Source organism: Heptranchias perlo, chromosome 5, assembly GCF_035084215.1.
Source record: "Heptranchias perlo isolate sHepPer1 chromosome 5, sHepPer1.hap1, whole genome shotgun sequence".
Lineage (NCBI taxonomy): Eukaryota > Metazoa > Chordata > Chondrichthyes > Hexanchiformes > Hexanchidae > Heptranchias > Heptranchias perlo.
This window is the reverse complement of record NC_090329.1, coordinates 21,268,568-21,286,944: the sequence shown is the minus strand read 5'-3', so window position 1 is coordinate 21,286,944 and position 18,377 is coordinate 21,268,568. Positions and strand designations below refer to the sequence as shown.

The 18,377-nt window shown below is 45.4% G+C and overlaps 1 protein-coding gene across 1 annotated transcript in view; it reads left to right on the top strand.

Moving 5' to 3' along the window:
- The window catches only part of shprh (SNF2 histone linker PHD RING helicase), a 95,175-nt gene that overhangs the window by 15,243 nt on the left and 61,555 nt on the right, over positions 1-18,377 (top strand). The window contains exons 6-10 of the mRNA XM_067984073.1: positions 1,590-1,805; positions 3,172-3,250; positions 4,451-4,601; positions 12,191-12,296; positions 15,045-15,301. Coding sequence (XP_067840174.1) covers positions 1,590-1,805; positions 3,172-3,250; positions 4,451-4,601; positions 12,191-12,296; positions 15,045-15,301 — 809 coding nt within the window. The remainder of the gene's footprint in view (positions 1-1,589; positions 1,806-3,171; positions 3,251-4,450; positions 4,602-12,190; positions 12,297-15,044; positions 15,302-18,377) is intronic.

The following is an 18,377-nucleotide window of genomic DNA, read 5'->3' as shown; positions in this document are numbered from 1 at the left end:
TTAGGTAACCAAAGATGTACCGTAATATAAAGTACCGTATACAGTTTCTCCTTCTAAAGGGCTAATGCCACAGAGCAGAAGGAGAAAAGAGCCTGCCTCAGTCAGTGGCAGAAGAGGCAGTCACCCGACTTGAGTTGTAGACATGCAGTACGCAGGTGCCTTGTGTTGGCTGCATGCCTGGTATTTGTCCCATGCCGCATTTAATGGGCCGTAGAGCAAACTCATCAATGTGTGGCAATACAAAGTGCAGTGCCAAAGCATGGGCATGTCTGTGCTTTTGGAAAGCGAATTGAGCAGTTGCCAGAGTGATGTGCATTTCTTCCTTTGTGATACTACACCAAGCTTACAGTGACGTGCTGTTGGCTTGCATTGCAAGGCAATATTGTTAAAAAAAAAAAGCAAAGTGGGAGTGCCATTACCATGGCAACCTTTCTGATACCAGCAAATGTACAAAGCTGATGATCACTGGTCCCAAATTGTGATTGCAAAACCAAGGCAGATGATTCCACTACCCGGACCCCCTAATGGCTCAGAAATATGTGGTTTTCACACCTTGATTCCCATGTTGTCTTAATCTCTAAACCAGTCAAATACAAAGGACTGGAAAAGCTCAGCAAGTCTGACAGCATCTAGAGAAAAACAGAGTTAATGTTTCAGGTCGAAGACCTTTCGTCAGAACTGCAAGATGTTAAGAGTTAAAGTTTTTAAGCAAGTACAGAGCCAGGGAAAGTGGGGAGGGAGGGGTGGAGAGGAAAGAACAAAAGGGAAGGCCTATGATAGGGTAGAGGGTATGAATGATTAAATGACAAAAGGGATGATGGTGCAAGGCAAGGAGGGTGGTAATGGGACAAATTAAGAAACAAAAAATGGGTCTAGAGGAGCTGTGAATGGCAACAGCAGAACCATTACCAGCAGTTGCAGCTCACCAACTTCCACAGCTACCTTAATTACACTTCCTCCCACCCTGCTGCCTGTAAGGACTCTATTCCCTTCTCCCAGTTTCTCCGTCTCCGCCGCATCTGTTCTGACGATGCCACCTTCCGCAACAGTACTTCTGATATGTCTTCCTTGTTCCTCAACTGAGGATTCCCCTCCACCATAGTTGACAGGGCCCTCGACCGTGTCCGTCCTATTTCCCGCACTTCTGCCCTCACCCCTTCCCCTACATCTTGAATGACACTAAAGCTTTTGCTTCCAGTCCACTACCTGGAGACTATTCCAGATATTCATTGCTCTTTATCTGAAGAACTGTTCCCTGACATCAGTCCTGGACTTGTTTGCCAGTTTATATCAATGTCACCTTGTCCGGCAGTCAGGATTTAATTTGAATTAGTGCCCAGGATACCTAACATACCTTTTTATAAGAGTGTATGCATATGTGTTGTTACGTGAATGACTGCAGCCACAATAATTAAAATTTAAGAAACAATGTAAAATGTTATTCCAGATAAATGCAAGTATTGTCTAGAGTTTATGAACATTTTTTACAACACAAGATCTGTGTTTTTCTTGTGTGCTGCTGTTTTTTTTGCATTCTTTGCTGGTAATGCTTTCAAATAACATAAGTATTTTCTGTACTTTTTATACAGATATATCAAATGTCACTGAAGAAGCCGATAAAGAGCTGGAAAGGGAAAACATAGAAGAGCTTTATGACTTTGTACGCCGTGCGCATCAGCAGGAAGTGCTCTGCAACGAGAAGGTTCAGCACCCTCTACTTGTTCCAACACTCAGACCCTACCAGTGCCAGGCTGTCAGTTGGATGCTCCAGAGAGAACAGTATAACGCTGGCCCTTCCTCAAGCAGTAAGTTTGAACCAGCAATTGCTGACCATAAGCCTCTCACCAAAAGTCCCATTATTGGACAGAAGATAAATCACCTTTTAGATGCCATTAGGGTGAGAATGTTTGTTGGCTTTCCTGTGGTATTTTTCACTATTTCCCCAACCTGTAGGTTTGAAATATTCTTTAAAATTAGAAATGGTGAAGCACTCCTACCAGCTTCTCACTAAGAACATAAGAACATAAGAAATTGGAGCAGGAGTAGGCCAATCGGCCCCTCGAGCCTGCTCCGCCATTCAATAAGATCATGGCTGATCTGATCCCAACCACAAATCTAAAGAACACAAGAAGTCGGAGCAGGACCCGGCCACATAGCCCCTGGGCCCTCTCCGCCACCCACAGGGCATTGACCGATCCGAACTCAGCTTCATGTCCAATTTCCTGCCCGCTCCCCATAACCCCTAATTCCCTTTACTTCTGGGGCTGAGATACTTCCTACTAGGCTATCGATAACCTTGCAAGCTACTGCCTTAACAGGTTAGGCTGGACTGATCGGTCAAGCAGCAGGAAGATACCAGTGTTTTGTGCTAGTAAGCTGCGTGATTTTTACCTAGTCAAACTCCAGCAGTCTCCCTCGGCACAGTTGAGGAAGACTCTAAATGTTGTACTATGCATAGTTCTGGTCTCCATATTACAAAAAGGATATAGAGGCATTGGAGAAGGTGCAAAAAAGATTCATAAGGATGATACCAGAACTGAGAGCTTATACCTATCAGGAAAGTCTTAACAGACTGGGGCTCTTTTCTCTAGAAAATAGAAGGCTGAGAGGTGACCTGATAGAGGCATTTAAAATTATGAAATGGTTTGATAGGGTAGACATAGAGAAGATGTTTTCACTTGTGGGGGAATCCAAAACTAGGGATCATAAATATAAGATGGTCACTAGTAAATCCAATAAGGAATTCAGGAGAAACTTCTTTACCCAGAGAGTGGTGAGAATGTGGAACTTGCTGGCACATGGAGTAGTTGAGACGAATAGCATAGATGCATTCAAGGGGAAGCTAGATAAACACATGAGGGAGAAAGGAATAGAAGGTTATGTTGATAGGGTGAGATGAAGCTCGTGTGGAACATAAACACCGGCATAGACCTGTTGGGCCAAATTGTGTTTCCGTGTTGTAAATGTAATATTGGAAGGTTAAATCCATAGATTTTTAGATGCAAAAGTGGAGGCGAGAACACCAACACATTTACAGTCCACATAAAATGCTGGTGGTTGGCATCTAATCCATTCTTTGTATTTCCTCACTCTCATTCTCTACCGTCCCAACTCCATTACAACATTCAATATAATGATGCAGTTTAAAAACGTATAACTGTTTCCTTGCAGAAAATGCCCTCCACTTGTTATGGAAAGAAGTCACCACAAAGGATGAGAAGAAATTATATTACAACCCCTACACGGGCTGGTGGGTATATTTTACTCTCTCAAACTCATTTTAGTAAAGGTGCCAAAAATAAATTTGGTGGACCAGGAGTGCTCGCAATTGGGGCATTCAGAGTTTTTTGTTGTGGGTTTTGCTACTGTAACAAATATATCAGAGATAACAAACCACATTTAAACAGGGTTCAATCACATCGTTCATCAACCTTCGAGTTCAGGTGGGGCTCTACCACATCCTGGTTCTTAATGCTGTCAATAGGACCGTTGCTCTTTCTTGCATCTCAGTTACTATCCAGAGACTTGAGCACCTAATCTAGGCTGACCCTCCCAGTGCAGTACTGAGGGAGTGCTGCACTGTCAGAGGTGCCATCTTTCCAATGAGACGTTAATCCAAGGCCCCGTCTGCCCTCTCGGGTGGACATAAAAGAGCCCACGGCACAATTTCGAAGAAGAGGCCTTGGGGTCCTGGTCAATATTTATCCCTCAACCAACATCACTAAAACAGATTATCTGGTAATTATCACATTGCTGTTTGTGGGGTCTTGCTGTGCGCAAATTGGCTGAGCGTTTTCCGACATTACATCAGTGACTACACTTCAAAAAGGTACTTCATTGGCTATAAAGTGCTATGGGACGTTCTGAGGCCGTGAAAGGCTCTATATAAATTCAAGTCTGTCTGTCTTTTTCGATCTCACTCCTATTTACCTACAATGACGAGTTCCCAACTGTTGCCACTATCCCTTTTCTCTTTATTTTATGTCTTTTCAATTTTTTTTCTTAACTCAGGAATAATTGTGTAAACAATTTGAAAAGAAACAGATTGTAAGGAGGGCTACATATAACGGGAATCTCCGCTCCTACCAAACAGCTGTTCAGCGTGACCCTCTTATTGCACATACAGTACCCGACAAAATAATCTTCGCTCCTGAACTGCAGCCTGAAACTGATGAGCGCAATCCAATCCTGACCAAACAACAGTTTGATTCCGAGCAACCTCAGGCCGTGCTTACTTATAACAATTAGACTTTGTTGCCTTAAAGGAACATGCCTAATTAAACCCAATGGTAGCAATGGAATAATACATTGTGCATTACATGGTATAAAACAGTGTATTATCTGCTTTACCACGAGCAGTGTTGTCTTAGACATGTCCTTTTGTTTTTGTATAAATGTAGAAGTTCTGTGTCGCTCAACCTGCTATCTTTTTACTATCAAACTGTTTTAGCATTATCCGTGAACGCCCTCTACCAACTGCTGAATGGCCTGGGGGAATCCTTGCAGATGAGATGGGTCTGGGGAAAACTGTGGAGATGCTGGCACTCATCCTGACCCACACGCGTAAAGAAATGAAGCAAGACGCACTGACACTCCCAGAGGTACAGTCCATCGTTTGAGTATACTGTTTATCTGGACGCATGATTGATGCACTACGGCCGCACTAAAAGTTCATAGAATCATAGAAAGGTTACAGCACAGAAGGAGGCCCGTCGGCTCTATGCAAGAACATTCCAACTAATCCCACTCCCCCACCCTATCCCCGTAGCCCTGCAAATTCTGACTGGACCCTTCATGATTTTGAATACCTCTATCAAACCTCCTCGCAACCATCTCGGTTCCGAGGAGAACAACCCCCGCTTCTCCAGTCTATCCACGTAACTAAAGTCCCTCATCTCTGGAATCATTCTAGTAAATTCTTCAGCACCCTTTCTAAGGCCTTCACATCTTTCCTGAAGTGCGGTGCCCAGAACTGGACACAATACTCCAGTTGTGGCCGAACCAGGGATTTATAAAGGATCTTCATGACTTCCATACATTTGTATTCCTCTATTTATAAAGCCCAGGATCCCATATGCTTTTTTTAACCACTTTCTCAACCTGCCCTGCCACCTTTAACGATTTGTGCACATATACCCCCAGATCTCTCTGTTCCTGTACCCCTTTTAGAATTGTACCCTTTAGTTTATATTGCCTCTCTTCGTTCGTCCTACCAAAATGTATTACTTCGCATTTTTCTGCGTTAAATTTCATCTGCCACGTTTCCACCCATGCCACCAACCTGTCTATATCCTCCCGAAGTCTATCACTATCCTCCCCACTGTTTACTATCTTTCCAGTTTTGTGTCATCTGCAAATTTTGAAATTGTGCCCTGTACACCCAAGTCCAAGTCATTAATATATATCAAGAAAAGCAGTGGTCCCAGCACTGATCCTTGGGGAACACCACTGTACACCTCCCTCCAATCCGAAAAGCAACCTTTCACTACTACTCTGTATTTCCTGTCCCTTAGCCAATTCTGTATCCATGTTGCTACTGCCCCTTTTATTCCATGGGCCGCAATCTTGATGGTAAGCCTACCGTGCAGCACTTTATCAAATGCCTTTTGAAAGTCCAGATACACCACATGAGCTGCATTGCCCTCATCTACCCTCTCTATTACCTCATCAAAAAACTCTATCAAGTTAGTTAAACACGATTTGTCTTTAACATCCTTGCTGGCTTTCCCTAATCAATCCACATTTGTCCAAGTGAATGTTAATTCTGTCCCAAATTATCGTTTCTAAAAGTTTCCCCACGACTGAGGTTAAACTGACTGACCTGTAGTTGTTGGGTTTATCTTTACACCCTTTTTTGAACAAGGGTGTAACATTTGCAATTCTCCAGTCCTCTGACACCACCCCCGTATCTACGGATGTTTGGAAGATTATGGCCAGTACCTCTGCAATTTCCACCCGTACTTCCCTCAGCAACCTAGGCTGCATCCCATCCAGACCGGGTGACTTATCTACTTTAAGTATAGCTAGCCTTTCAAGTACCTCTTCCTTATCAATTTTTAGCCCATCCAGTATCTCAACTATATCTTCTGTTACTGAGACTGTGACAGCATCTTCTTCCTTGGTAAAGACAGATGCAAAGTATTCATTTAGTACCTCAGCCATCCCTTCTGCCTCCATGAGTGGATCTCCTTTATCGTGCCTAATTCCCACCTCCCCTCTTACTGTTTACATGCCTGTAGAAGACTTTTGGATTCCCTTTTTATGTTGGCTGCCTGTCTATTCTCATACTCTCTCTTTGCCTCTCTTGTTTCCTTTTTCACTTCCCCTCTGAACTTTCTATATTCTGCCTGGTTCTCACTGGTGACATCTGTCATACGCCCCTTTTTTCCGTTTCACCTTACTCACTATCTCTTTTGTCATCCAGGGAGCTCTTGCTTTAGTTGCCCTACCTTTCTGCTTTGTGGGAATGTGCCTCAACTTACCCGAACCATCTCCTCCTTAAAAGCCGCCCACTGTTCAATTACAGTTTTGCCTGCCAATCTTTGATTCCAATTTACCCAGCCCAGATCTGTTCTCATCCCATTGAAATTGGCCCTTCTCCAATTGAGTATTTTTACTTTAGAGTGATCCTCAGGAATTAAAGATAAATCCATAAAGTTCAAAGGAAACTGTGGCATCAGAGAAAGTAATACATTGGGAAAAAGAAGACTGAAAGGAACTTTACTGCAAACAGTAAGACTCATAACAGGGTGAAGGAACAGAGAGGTAGGGGTGCAGATACAGAGATCCTGAATGGTGGGATTGCGGATGGATCAGTCTATGAAGAAAATGCAAATGAGTTTCTGGGTTTTATGCATAGAGGCAATGAATATAAAAGCAGGGAAGTGATGCTGAATTTGTACAGGACATTGGTTAAGCCACGGTTGGAGTACCCCATGCAGTTGTGGCACCTAATCATAGGAAGGATATTGGAACCATGGAAAAAGGATAGTGAAGATTCACTTGAACGATACCAGGGGCAAGAGGTCATGATTCAAACTGTGTATATATGAAGTCTGTCCCTGCCTGTCCCTTGTTTCAACCTGTCCTAGCTGGGAGCTGCTCACTCAGCACTGTAGAGTTCTGAACGTTCTTGCAGATGCTTGGGATCTTCGTACTGGCGTCCTCAGGTCAAAAAAATTAAGAATACCAATGGGATTGCTCAAGATCAATTGCAGTCTATGCTCTTTGCTTCTGTTGTCTTCATATTGCTAGTGGTGTCTATGTTTTCTTGTGATTCTCTGTTTTCCAGTTGTCTCTCTCTACTGTTTTGTTGGTGTCTCCGCTTGTTTCTTTCATTTTTTTTCCTCTCTCTTGTGTTCCCTCTGTTTTGTGTTTTTGATGGTGGGAGATGTCATGTGGCCAGGGTGTAGGACGGTCGTAGAAAGCGACATGAAAGGGGTGGTGCTGTAATACCTGCTGACTGTGGGCTGTGTTCTGATCTTTACTGGTTTTCAGCCTTGGCTCAGTTGGTAGCACTCTCGCCTCTGAGTCACAAGGCTGTGGGTTCAAGCCCCACTCCAGAGACTTGGGCGCATAATCCAGGCTGACACTCCCAGTGCAGTACTGAGGGAGTGCTGCACTGCGCTGCACTGCACTGCGCTGCACTGCACTGGGGAGAACTCCCCTGCTCTTCTTCGAATAGTGCCATGGGATCTTCTACATCCACTGAGAGGGCAGACGGAGCAGGGGAATAACGTCTCATCCAAAAGACAGCACCTCCGACAGTGCAGTACCGAGAGGGTGAAAAGCACGAAATAAATGCAAGTCCTTTCTCTTTCTTTCAATTTGACACTTGATAATTGGCAATTGGTAACTATTGCCAATGTGGTAGGACTATCGGAAATGTGGCTTATTCAGGGGATGGTAACAGACACAACATGCAAGGAAATAAAATGTTGAAGAAAGTTGTATAGATAGGAAAGGATGTGGGGTAGCTCTAAACAACAACTTGTATTTGTATATTGATGTAGAAAAATGTCACAAGGCTCTTCACAGATTCGTAATAAAAAAAAGGGCGCCAAGCCAAAGAAGGAGATATTAGGAGGGGTGACCAAAAGCTTGGACAAGGATATGGGTTTTATGAAGAATCTTAACAGAGCAGAGGGAGGTGGAGTGGTTTAAGGAAAGAATTCCTTTTGTACTCTTATTTATAAAACTCTGTTGGACTTTTTTGTTATAGCAGCTGCACTCACGCTTTCAAAGAACTATGTATTTCAAACTTAGGTCACTCTGTTCTTCCACACCCATTCCATTGAGTGGAGACATCCTCTCCTTGTTTTTCTTCTCTAAGTGCATCACCTCACACTTATCCACATTCAATTACATCAGCCTTCCACTAACTTACCTTCTCCTGAAGTCTTTAGCAATTCTCCACGCTGTTTTTTTTTATTCGTTCACGGGATGTGGGCGTCGCTGGCAAGGCCGGTATTTATTGCCCATCCCTAATTGCCCTCGAGAAGGTGGTGGTGAGCCGCCTTCTTGAACCGCTGCAGTCCGTGTGGTGATGGTTCTCCCACAGTGCTGTTAGGAAGGGAGTTCCAGGATTTTGACCCAGCGACAATGAAGGAACGGCGATATATTTCCAAGTCGGGATGGTGTGTGACTTGGAGGGGAACGTGCAGGTGGTGGAGTTCCCATGCGCCTGCTGCTCTTGTCCTTCTAGGTGGTAGAGGTCGCGGGTTTGGAAGGTGCTGTCGAAGAAGCCTTGGCGAGTTGCTGCAGTGCATCCTGTGGATGGTGCACACTGCAGCCACAGTGCGCCGGTGGTGAAGGGAGTGAATGTTTAGGGTGGTGGATGGGGTGCCAATCAAGCGGGCTGCTTTATCTTGGATGGTGTCGAGCTTCTTGAGTGTTGTTGGAGCTGCACTCATCCAGGCAAGTGGAGAGTATTCCATCACACTCCTGACTTGTGCCTTGTAGATGGTGGAAAGGCTTTGGGGAGTCAGGAGGTGAGTCACTCGCCGCAGAATACCCAGCCTCTGACCTGCTCTCGTAGCCACAGTATTTATATGGCTGGTCCAGTTAAGTTTCTGGTCAATGGTGACCCCCAGGATGTTGATGGTGGGGGATTCGGCGATGGTAATGCCGTTGAATGTCAAGGGGAGGTGGTTAGACTCTCTCTTGTTGGAGATGGTCATTGCCTGGCACTTATCTGGCGCGAATGTTACTTGCCACTTATCAGCCCAAGCCTGGATGTTGTCCAGGTCTTGCTGCATGCGGGCTCGGACTGCTTCATTATCTGAGGGGTTGCGAATGGAACTGAACACTGTGCAGTCATCAGCGAACATCCCCATTTCTGACCTTATGATGGAGGGAAGGTCATTGATGAAGCAGCTGAAGATGGTTGGGCCGAGGACACTGCCCTGAGGAACTCCTGCAGCAATGCCCTGGGGCTGAGATGATTGGCCTCCAACAACCACTACCATCTTCCTTTGTGCTAGGTATGACTCCTGCCACTGGAGAGTTTTCCCCCTGATTCCCATTGACTTCAATTTTACTCGGGCTCCTTGGTGCCACACTCGGTCAAATGCTGCCTTGATGTCAAGGGCAGTCACTCTCACCTCACCTCTGGAATTCAGCTCTTTTGTCCACGTTTGGACCAAGGCTGTAATGAGGTCTGGAGCTGAGTGGTCCTGGCGGAACCCAAACTGAGCATCGGTGAGCAGGTTATTGGTGAGTAAGTGCCGCTTGATAGCACTGTCGACGACACCTTCCATCACTTTGCTGATGATTGAGAGTAGACTGATGGGGCGGGAATTGGCTGGATTGGATTTGTCCTGCTTTTTGTGGACTGGACATACCTGGGCAATTTTCCACATTGTCGGGTAGATGCCAGTGTTGTAGCTGTACTTGAACAACTTGGCTAGAGGCGCAGCTAGTTCTGGAGCACAAGTCTTCAGCACTACAGCTGGGATGTTGTCGGGGCCCATAGCCTTTGCTGTATCCAGTGCACTCAGCCGTTTCTTGATATCACGTGGAGTGAATCGAATTGGCCGAAGACTGGCTTCCGTGATGGTGGGGATATCGGGAGGAGGCTGAGATGGATCGTCCACTCGGCACTTCTGGCTGAAGATGGTTGCAAACGCTTCAGCCTTGTCTTTTGCACTCACGTGCTGGACTCTGCCATCATTGAGGATGGGGATGTTCATCGAGCCTCCTCCTCCCGTTAGTTGTTTAATTGTCCACCACCATTCACGACTGGATGTGGCAGGACTGCAGAGCTTTGATCTGATCCGTTGGTTGTGGAATCGCTTAGCTCTGTCTATAGCATGTTGCTTCCGCTGTTTAGCATGCATGTAGTCCTGAGTTGTAGCTTCACCAGGTTGGCACCTCATTTTTAGGTACGCCTGGTGCTGCTCCTGGCATGCTCTTCTACACGCCTCATTGAACCAGGGTTGATCCCCCGGCTTGTTGGTAATGGTGGAGAGAGGAATATGCCGGGCCATGAGGTCACAGATTGTGCTGGAATACAATTCTGCTGCTGCTGATGGCCCACAGCGCCTCATGGATGCCCAGTTTTGAGCTGCTAGATCTGTTCTGAATCTATCCCATTTAGCATGGTGGTAGTGCCACACAACACAGTGCGAAGACGGGACTTCATCTCCACGAGGACTGTGCGGTGGTCACTCCTACCAATACTGTCATGGACAGATGCATTTGCGACAGGTAGATTGGTGAGGACGAGGTCAAGTAAGTTTTTCCCTCGTGTTGGTTCGCTCACCACCTGCCGCAGGCCCAGTCTAGCAGCTATGTCCTTCAGGACTCGGCCAGTAGTGGTGCTACCGAGCCACTCTTGGTGATGGATATTGAAGTCCCCCACCCAGAGTACATTCTGTACCCTTGCTACCCTCAGTGCTTCCTCCAAGTGGTGCTCAACATGGAGGAGGACTGATTCATCAGCTGAGGGAGGACGGTAGGTGGTAATCAGCAGGAGGTTTCCTTGCCCATGTTTGACCTGATGCCATGAGATTTCATGGGGTCCAGTCAATGTTGAGGACTCCCAGGGCCACTCCCTCCTGACTGTATATCACTGTACCGCCACCTCTGGTGGGACAGGACATACCCAGGGATGGTGATGGAAGAGTCTGGGACATTGGCTGAAAGATATGATTCTGTGAGTATGGCTATGTCAGGCTGTTGCTTGACTAGTCTGTGGGACAGCTCTCCCAATTTTGGCACAAGTCCCCAGATGTTAGTAAGGAGGACCTTGCAGGGTCGACTGGGCTTGGTGTTTTGCCGTTGTCGTGTCCGGTGCCTAGTGGTTCGATGCCGGGTGGTCCGTCCGGTTTTATTCTTGTTATGACTTTTCGTAGCGAGATTTCAGAGGGCAATTAAGAATCAACCACATTGCTGTGGGTCTGGAGTCACATATAGGCCAGACCGGGTAAGGGCGGCAGGTTTCCTTCCCTAAAGGACATTAGTGAACCAGATGGGTTTTTACGACAATCCGGTAGTTTCATGGCCATCATTACTGATACTAGTATTTTAATTCCAGATTTTTATTTAATTAATTGAATTTAATTAATTAAATTTAAATTCGCCAGCTGCCGTGGCGGGATTTGAACTCATGACTCTGGATTTTAGTCCAGGCCTCTGGATTACTAGCCCAGTAACATAACCACTATGCTACCGCCCTCCTTACTTTTACATGCCCAAGTAAAAATTATTTATATGATGGAGTCGCCCGTTTATTCGACGGAGGAGTCTCTGTTGTTGTGGGTGCGCCGATGGGAGTCGGGCACGATCCTGGATGCGCATATATGGTCACATGTATCGTGTTGAAAGTCAGATGAGGCGGGTAGAGGAGTTGCCTTGCGTGCCAGGTGCTTGGCACCCTCATTCATTCAAACCAACCCACCAGTCATGCTGTTGTGGTCTGTCAGTGGCTGTGTCTCCCCAGGGGCTGGGGTTAATATTGCAAGATTTCAAGGTGTATCTTTATAGTGTTTTACCTGCCCACCTCCGTTATGATATCCAGACTCTTACAAAGAGAGGTTTTGAGAGTAAAGTTTATTCTCTTTAAAAACGATTGAAAGGAAACATCATTCAGATGGTTAAAATTGGAAAGAAATACGTGGTCAGACAGACTATGTATCACACCATAATCATTACAGTCAAACGTTCACTGATCTTGTGCTTCTCTCACTAGGGGAAATCTGTAAATTATTACATCCCACCTTCACCACCTGCAGCCTCTTGTAGAACAAGCAAGAAGAAAAATGAAGTCAAACCCAAGGAAAAGGTGAACTATCCTAGTAAGTGCATCCTTTGTTATTGTACAGCAGACTGAATTGGCATCTAAAGGAAAACTTTATAAATACCAGCTCCTGGTACGGAGCCTCACATGCTGGGAGTGCAAATCCATGATCTGGTGCCCATTCATTTTAATGGACAGAAAATTGGAAGCAGCATTGGTAGAATTTATCTTCCAAAAAATAGAAAGACTTGCATTTCTATAGTGGCCTTCACAATCTAAGGACAGCCAAAGTGCTTTACAGTCAATGAAGTACTTTTGAAGTGTAATCACTGTTGTAATGTGGGGAAAAGCAGCAGACAATTTGCGTAGAGCAAGGTCCCACAAACAGCAATGTGATAATGACCAGATAATCCTGTTTTTTTTTAAACAGTACAATAAATCAAATGATAGAACAGTCATTAAGTGGATGAGTGAAGGCTGAGTGTGAAAGAGAGCGAGAAGTGAGGGAGGAGAATGAGAGAGAGCAAGAAGTGAAAGGGGAGGGTGAGAGAGTAAGTGAAACAGGATGAAGACGAGTAGCATGGAGCGAGAGAGTCAGACAGACAGAAGTGGTGTAAAAGAGAGAGACAGAAGTGGAGGAGAAAAACAGAATTTGAGGAAAGAGAAACAAGGGAAGGAGGAAAAAGAGAGACTTCTTGCAATCTTGCCAGTACCAGTATCCTTCGCTAGAGAGCACAGAAGCTGAGGTTTTTAGTGTTGGTCATCCCAAAAAAGTTTTAGTAGTACTGCATTAGATAATTCTTGGTGGGATTTATTTTCAAGGATGGACATGTTGCTTGAGTGAGCTGTGGGTGAAGGTGGCCTTAAAAATATAAAATTGATTTGCTCTAGAACTTCAGGAATTTGTTCCAGTTGGAGTGTCCTACCCCCATGAGATGCAATGCTCACACTTTAATCATGCTCACTCCCCTCTGGCACCTTTGACTCGTTCCAAAAACCATGCCTTCTCCATCACATCTCTTCACCGCTGCCCCATGATTTCTGTTTCTCATTACTGCAGGCAACTCTGCCTGTTTCTGGGTCTAACTGTTTGCGGACCTGGGCCAGTACTTGGGACCTGGTCCGATACCTACAGCCTGGGCTGCTTGTAGGCTCATTTCCTCGGTCTTGCAGCCCCCAATTACCCTCTTAGTAGCCTCAGCCCCATTTATCCAATTGTATTTCCATTCTTCCCATGATCTAGTTGCCCCCACTGCCCAAAATCCCAGCCCCCTCTAGTGCTTCCTAACCCCCTCCTTTATTGCCAACAGATCCTAGCATGCCCCAGTTCTCTCGGATGCCCAACCTCCTGAGTCTTCCCGACTCCCCTTTGAGTATTCCTACCCTTCTACGTACTTTGAGGTACCAGCTCCTTTCTCATCACTGTTCCAAGGTCATGCTATCCACTTGAGCGTTGTCACATGCTCCAGTTCTCCCCAGGTGTGCTTCCATAGCTAACTACTCCGAAGTCCTCCCCAACTGCAATCCCAGACCTTAGCATTCCCATACCTCATGATTACCCCTAAATCCTGCTCTCGTCCACACTCTGACCCCAGCCCTTTGCTTCTAGCCATGTAGCCCACCAGTCATTCTTCAGCCTCATCCTTTCTCAGTTGCCCACCTCTCTGACAGGGTCTTTTCCCCTATCCTCCTCCGACCTGCCTTCAAAAGTTGAGAGAGATAGATATTGAGTATATCAGTAAAAGAACATGTGTGAGAGCCACACAGATCCTGGAGAAGAGAAAGGAGACAGAAGGGAGGAGAGATTTGAAGAAAGTGAGAGTAAAAGAATGAGAAAGATAATTGGGGAGAGTGGTACCACAATAAGAGAAGTGTGTGCAAGCCATAGAGAGACAGAATGTCAGAGAGTGACACAAAACAAATAGAGAGTGGGAAAGAAGCAGTTAGATACTGTATAAACCATTTTAGTCTGGGAGATCACATTTCTATTATAGTACATGGGGTAATGCTGCTGACATAAAACAGTGCATCCTCCCAAGTCACTGTACTACATTAGTGTGTTGAAATTAAAACACTTCACACAGCGTCCTACTCTAGCTAACTCATTCTTTTGCAAGACAGTGGAATGTCTCGTCTCCCTCAGTCTTCCCTTTACGTACATATTACAGATATTTTAAACCCAAGTTTGGTATCACTGTTTCTTGATTTCCTTTGTTTTTGCTCCTACCCTTCTCAACCTTGGGGGGATCTTTGCTGGACACTCAACTTGTCTGAAACAAAAAAACTTATTCCCAGTTGCATTAGGAAAAAGCTTTCAAATCAAACAATAACTTGCATTTATATAGCACCTTTAACATAGTAAAATGTCTCGAGGTGCTTTACAGGGGCGATTATTAGACAAAATTTGACACTGAGCCACATAAGTAGATATTAGGTGACCAAAAGCTTGGTCAAAGAGGTAGGTTTTAAGGAGTGTCTTAAAAGAAGGAGATAGAGAGGTTTAGGGAGGGAATTGCAGAACTTGGGCCAAGGCAGCTGAAGGCACGGCCGCCAATGGTGGAGCGAAGAAAAACGGGGATTCATAAGAAGCCAGAATTGTAGGAGTGCAGAGATCTTGTAGGGCTGGAGGAGGTTACAGAGATAGGGAGGGGCAAGGCCATGGAGGGATTTGAACACGCGGATGAGAATTTTAAATGCGAGGCGTTGTCAGACTGGGAACGAATCAAAGATTGTCACAAAGGGTAACTTAATGGCTTGTTTCGTACAGCTAACCGGTAATAATGCCCTCATCTTTCCTTGTGTACAGGCCTACGAGTGATGCTAATTACTGCTATAAAGGAAATGAAGGTGAAGAAAGGGACTTCTGTCAGTGCTATGTATAAATACATCACTGCTACCTACAAGTACGACATTCCACGGAATCGCCATCTAATCAGGAAGACCTTAGCCAAACTTATTGCAGAACAAGTGATCGAACAGGTCAAAGGTCATGGTTTAGCTGGGTCCTTCAAGATGGGAAAGAATTACAAGGAACAAGTAAAAAGAAATGGAACAGAAAAGCAGGTAATGTCTATTTTAATTTGGCGAGAACTTTTTATTTTCGAACCGTAATTATTTCCACAGAAACTTATTCTTTCAACCGTCCAATACTAAGGGCTGTTATTGTTCATTTATTATAGTAGATCTTCTTGCCCATGGAAAGTTAGGCCTAAGCAAATGTCCCTCTGAGTACATTAGTGATGCTGGAGGTACGGGCACAGGGATCTGAAGCTTCAGAATCTCAATGTAGTGATCGAAGTGTGCAGCTGCTGATGTGGCCATGTGTGTCACCGAATGGTGATGCCCAAAGAAGGAGTGCAGGACATACATAGCAACTGTAATATATTGCCAGCCTATCTCCATGGCATTGCACATGGGAGCCAAGACCAAATGTAGTCCTCAGTTGAAGTGGGGTTAGAGGGTGAGGATAATTGGTCCATGGCCCATGAATGTAATTCAGATTCCATTTTAAAGTCATACGTTCAGACCTCATTTTTGGATTTGAAATTATATTCAAAATTATGAGGGGTTTTGATAGGGAGAAACTATTTCCACTGGCAACCAGAGGACACCGATTTAAGATAATTTGGCAAAAAAGGCAATGGGGGAGATGAGAATTTTTTTTTGCTCTGTGAGTTGTTATGATCTGGAATGCACTGCCTGAAAAGATGGTGGAAGCAGATTCAATAGTAACTATCAAAAGGGAATTGGATAAATATTTGAAAAGGAAAAATTTACAGGGCTATGGAGGAACAGGGGAAGTGGGACTAATTGGATAACTCTTTCAAAGAGCCAGCACATGCACGATGGGCCAAATGGCTGCCTTCTGTTTCTGTATGATTCTATATGAATTTGTCATGCTGTAATTACACCCTCCCATCAGTGTGACAAGATTACATAACAGTTTCCATTATAAAAGTGAAGATAAGAACTTATAATGGAAAATGTTGATGGGAAATGCACGCAGAGATATAATTTTTGATATATTACTAGTCAATCTCCTCTCGTGTTGCACACGGGAAATCGGAAAATATGTTCACTTCTCTTACCTGTCTTTGATGTCTCCGTGTTGCTGTTTCCACCTCTCCTCTTCTTTTCTGTTTCTGTCTTTCTCCTCCTTTTATGCTTGTCTCCCCGTAACTCTTTGCTTTTTTTTAAATTTCAAAATATACTTTATTTCATAAAATTTAAAGATACATACAGTTCAATGTAAAAAGACACAATTTCAAGCAATATAGTTCGAACCAATACAATGCAGATCATACATACAATGATCTCATTTTTACAAGTCAAACCACAGTACATTCTGTACAATACAAGGTTGGGTGGCCTTACACGGTGGCCATTCCTCATAGAAACTTTGCGTTGGCCGCACCTCACTTCAGTGCGTCCCGCAGCACGTACTCCTGGACCTTGGAGCGTGCCAGTCGGCAACACTTGGTCGTGGACAGCTCCTTCTCCTGGAAGACCAACAGGTTTTTGGGCGGACCAAAGGGCCTCCTTCACCGAGTTGATGGTCTTCTAGCAGCAGTTGATATCTGTTTCGGTGTGCGTCCCAGGGAACAACCCGTAGAGCACAGCGTCCTGTGTTACCGAGCTGTTGGGGATGAACCGGGACAGATACCAACGCATCTCTCTCCATACCTTCTGCGCGAAGGGGCAGTCCACCAGTAGGTGGACGACGGTCTCCTCCCCGCCACAACCTTGAGGGGGGAACAGCGTCCCCAATGCCGCTCTGATCCTGATGGCCACCTTTGTATGTGGCTGCCTCAGGATGTGTGTAGAGCCCCAGTACGCAAACACCAACTGTCACAATGTGCTGAGTTTTTAACTGTCCACCACCTGGAGAAGGCTGGGTCTGGCCAGGCTGGCCGAGTGGACGCAGGATGTCACGTCCAGCTGGACCGTCCCCCACCACCTCTCCCAGGTGGAGAAGTTCCTGAGGAGGAACCCCTTCGACTACAAGGCCGTCAGACAGTGGTCGACATGTCCTGCAGGGAAAGGAGAGGGTGGATCTGATCGGGCAGTTCCCCTACCAGACAGTCAATGCCATTTAGTGGAACATCTCGTCTCCAGAACTGACCAACAGGCACCAGGATGAAGCCTGGGTGGTGGTGAGAAGGGCCCTCCCAGTGCGGTCATAGAAAATAGGAGCAAGAGTAGGCCTTTGGCCCTTCGGGCCTGCTCCGCCATTCAAAATGATCATGGCTGATCATCTAACTCAGTACCCTGTTCCTGTTTTTTCCCCCATATCCCTTGATCCCTTTAGCATTAAGAAATATATCTATCTCCTTCTTGAATACATCTAATGATTTGGCCTCCAATGCCTTCTGTGGTAGGGAATTCCACAGGTTCACCACCCTCTGGGTGAAAAAATTACTCCTCATCCCGGTTCTATATGGCATACCCCGTATCCTGAGACTGTGACCCCTGGTTCTGGACTCCCCAGCCATCGGGAACATCCTCCCTGCATCTAGTCTGTCAAGTCCTGTTAGAATTTTATATGTTTTGATGAGATCACCTCTCATTCTTCTAAACTCTAGTGAATATAGGCCTAGTCGACCCAATCTCTCCTCGTACATCAGTCCTGCCATCCCAGGAATAGTCTGGTAAACCTTTGTTGCACTCCCTCCATGGCAAGGACATCCTTCCTCAGATAAGGAGACCAAAACTGCACACAATACTCCAGATGTGGTCTCACCAAGGCCCTGTACAACTGCAGTAAGACATCCCTGCTCCTGTACTCAAATCCTTTTGCAATGAAGGCAAATATACCATTCGCCTTCCTAACTGCTTGCTGCGCCTGAATGCTCACTTTCAGCGACTGGTGTACAAGGACACCCAGGCCTCGTTGCACCTTCCCTTTTCCCAATCTGTCACCATTCAGATAATAATCTGTCTTTCTGTTTTTACAACCAAAGTGGATAACCTCACATTTATCCATGTTATACTGCATCTGCCGTGTTCTTGCCCACTCACTCAACTTGTCTAAATCACATTGGAGCCTCTTTGCATCCTCCTCACAGCTCACGTTCCACCCCAGCTTTGTGTCGTCTGCAAACTTGGAAATGTTACATTCCGTTCCCTCATCCAAATCATT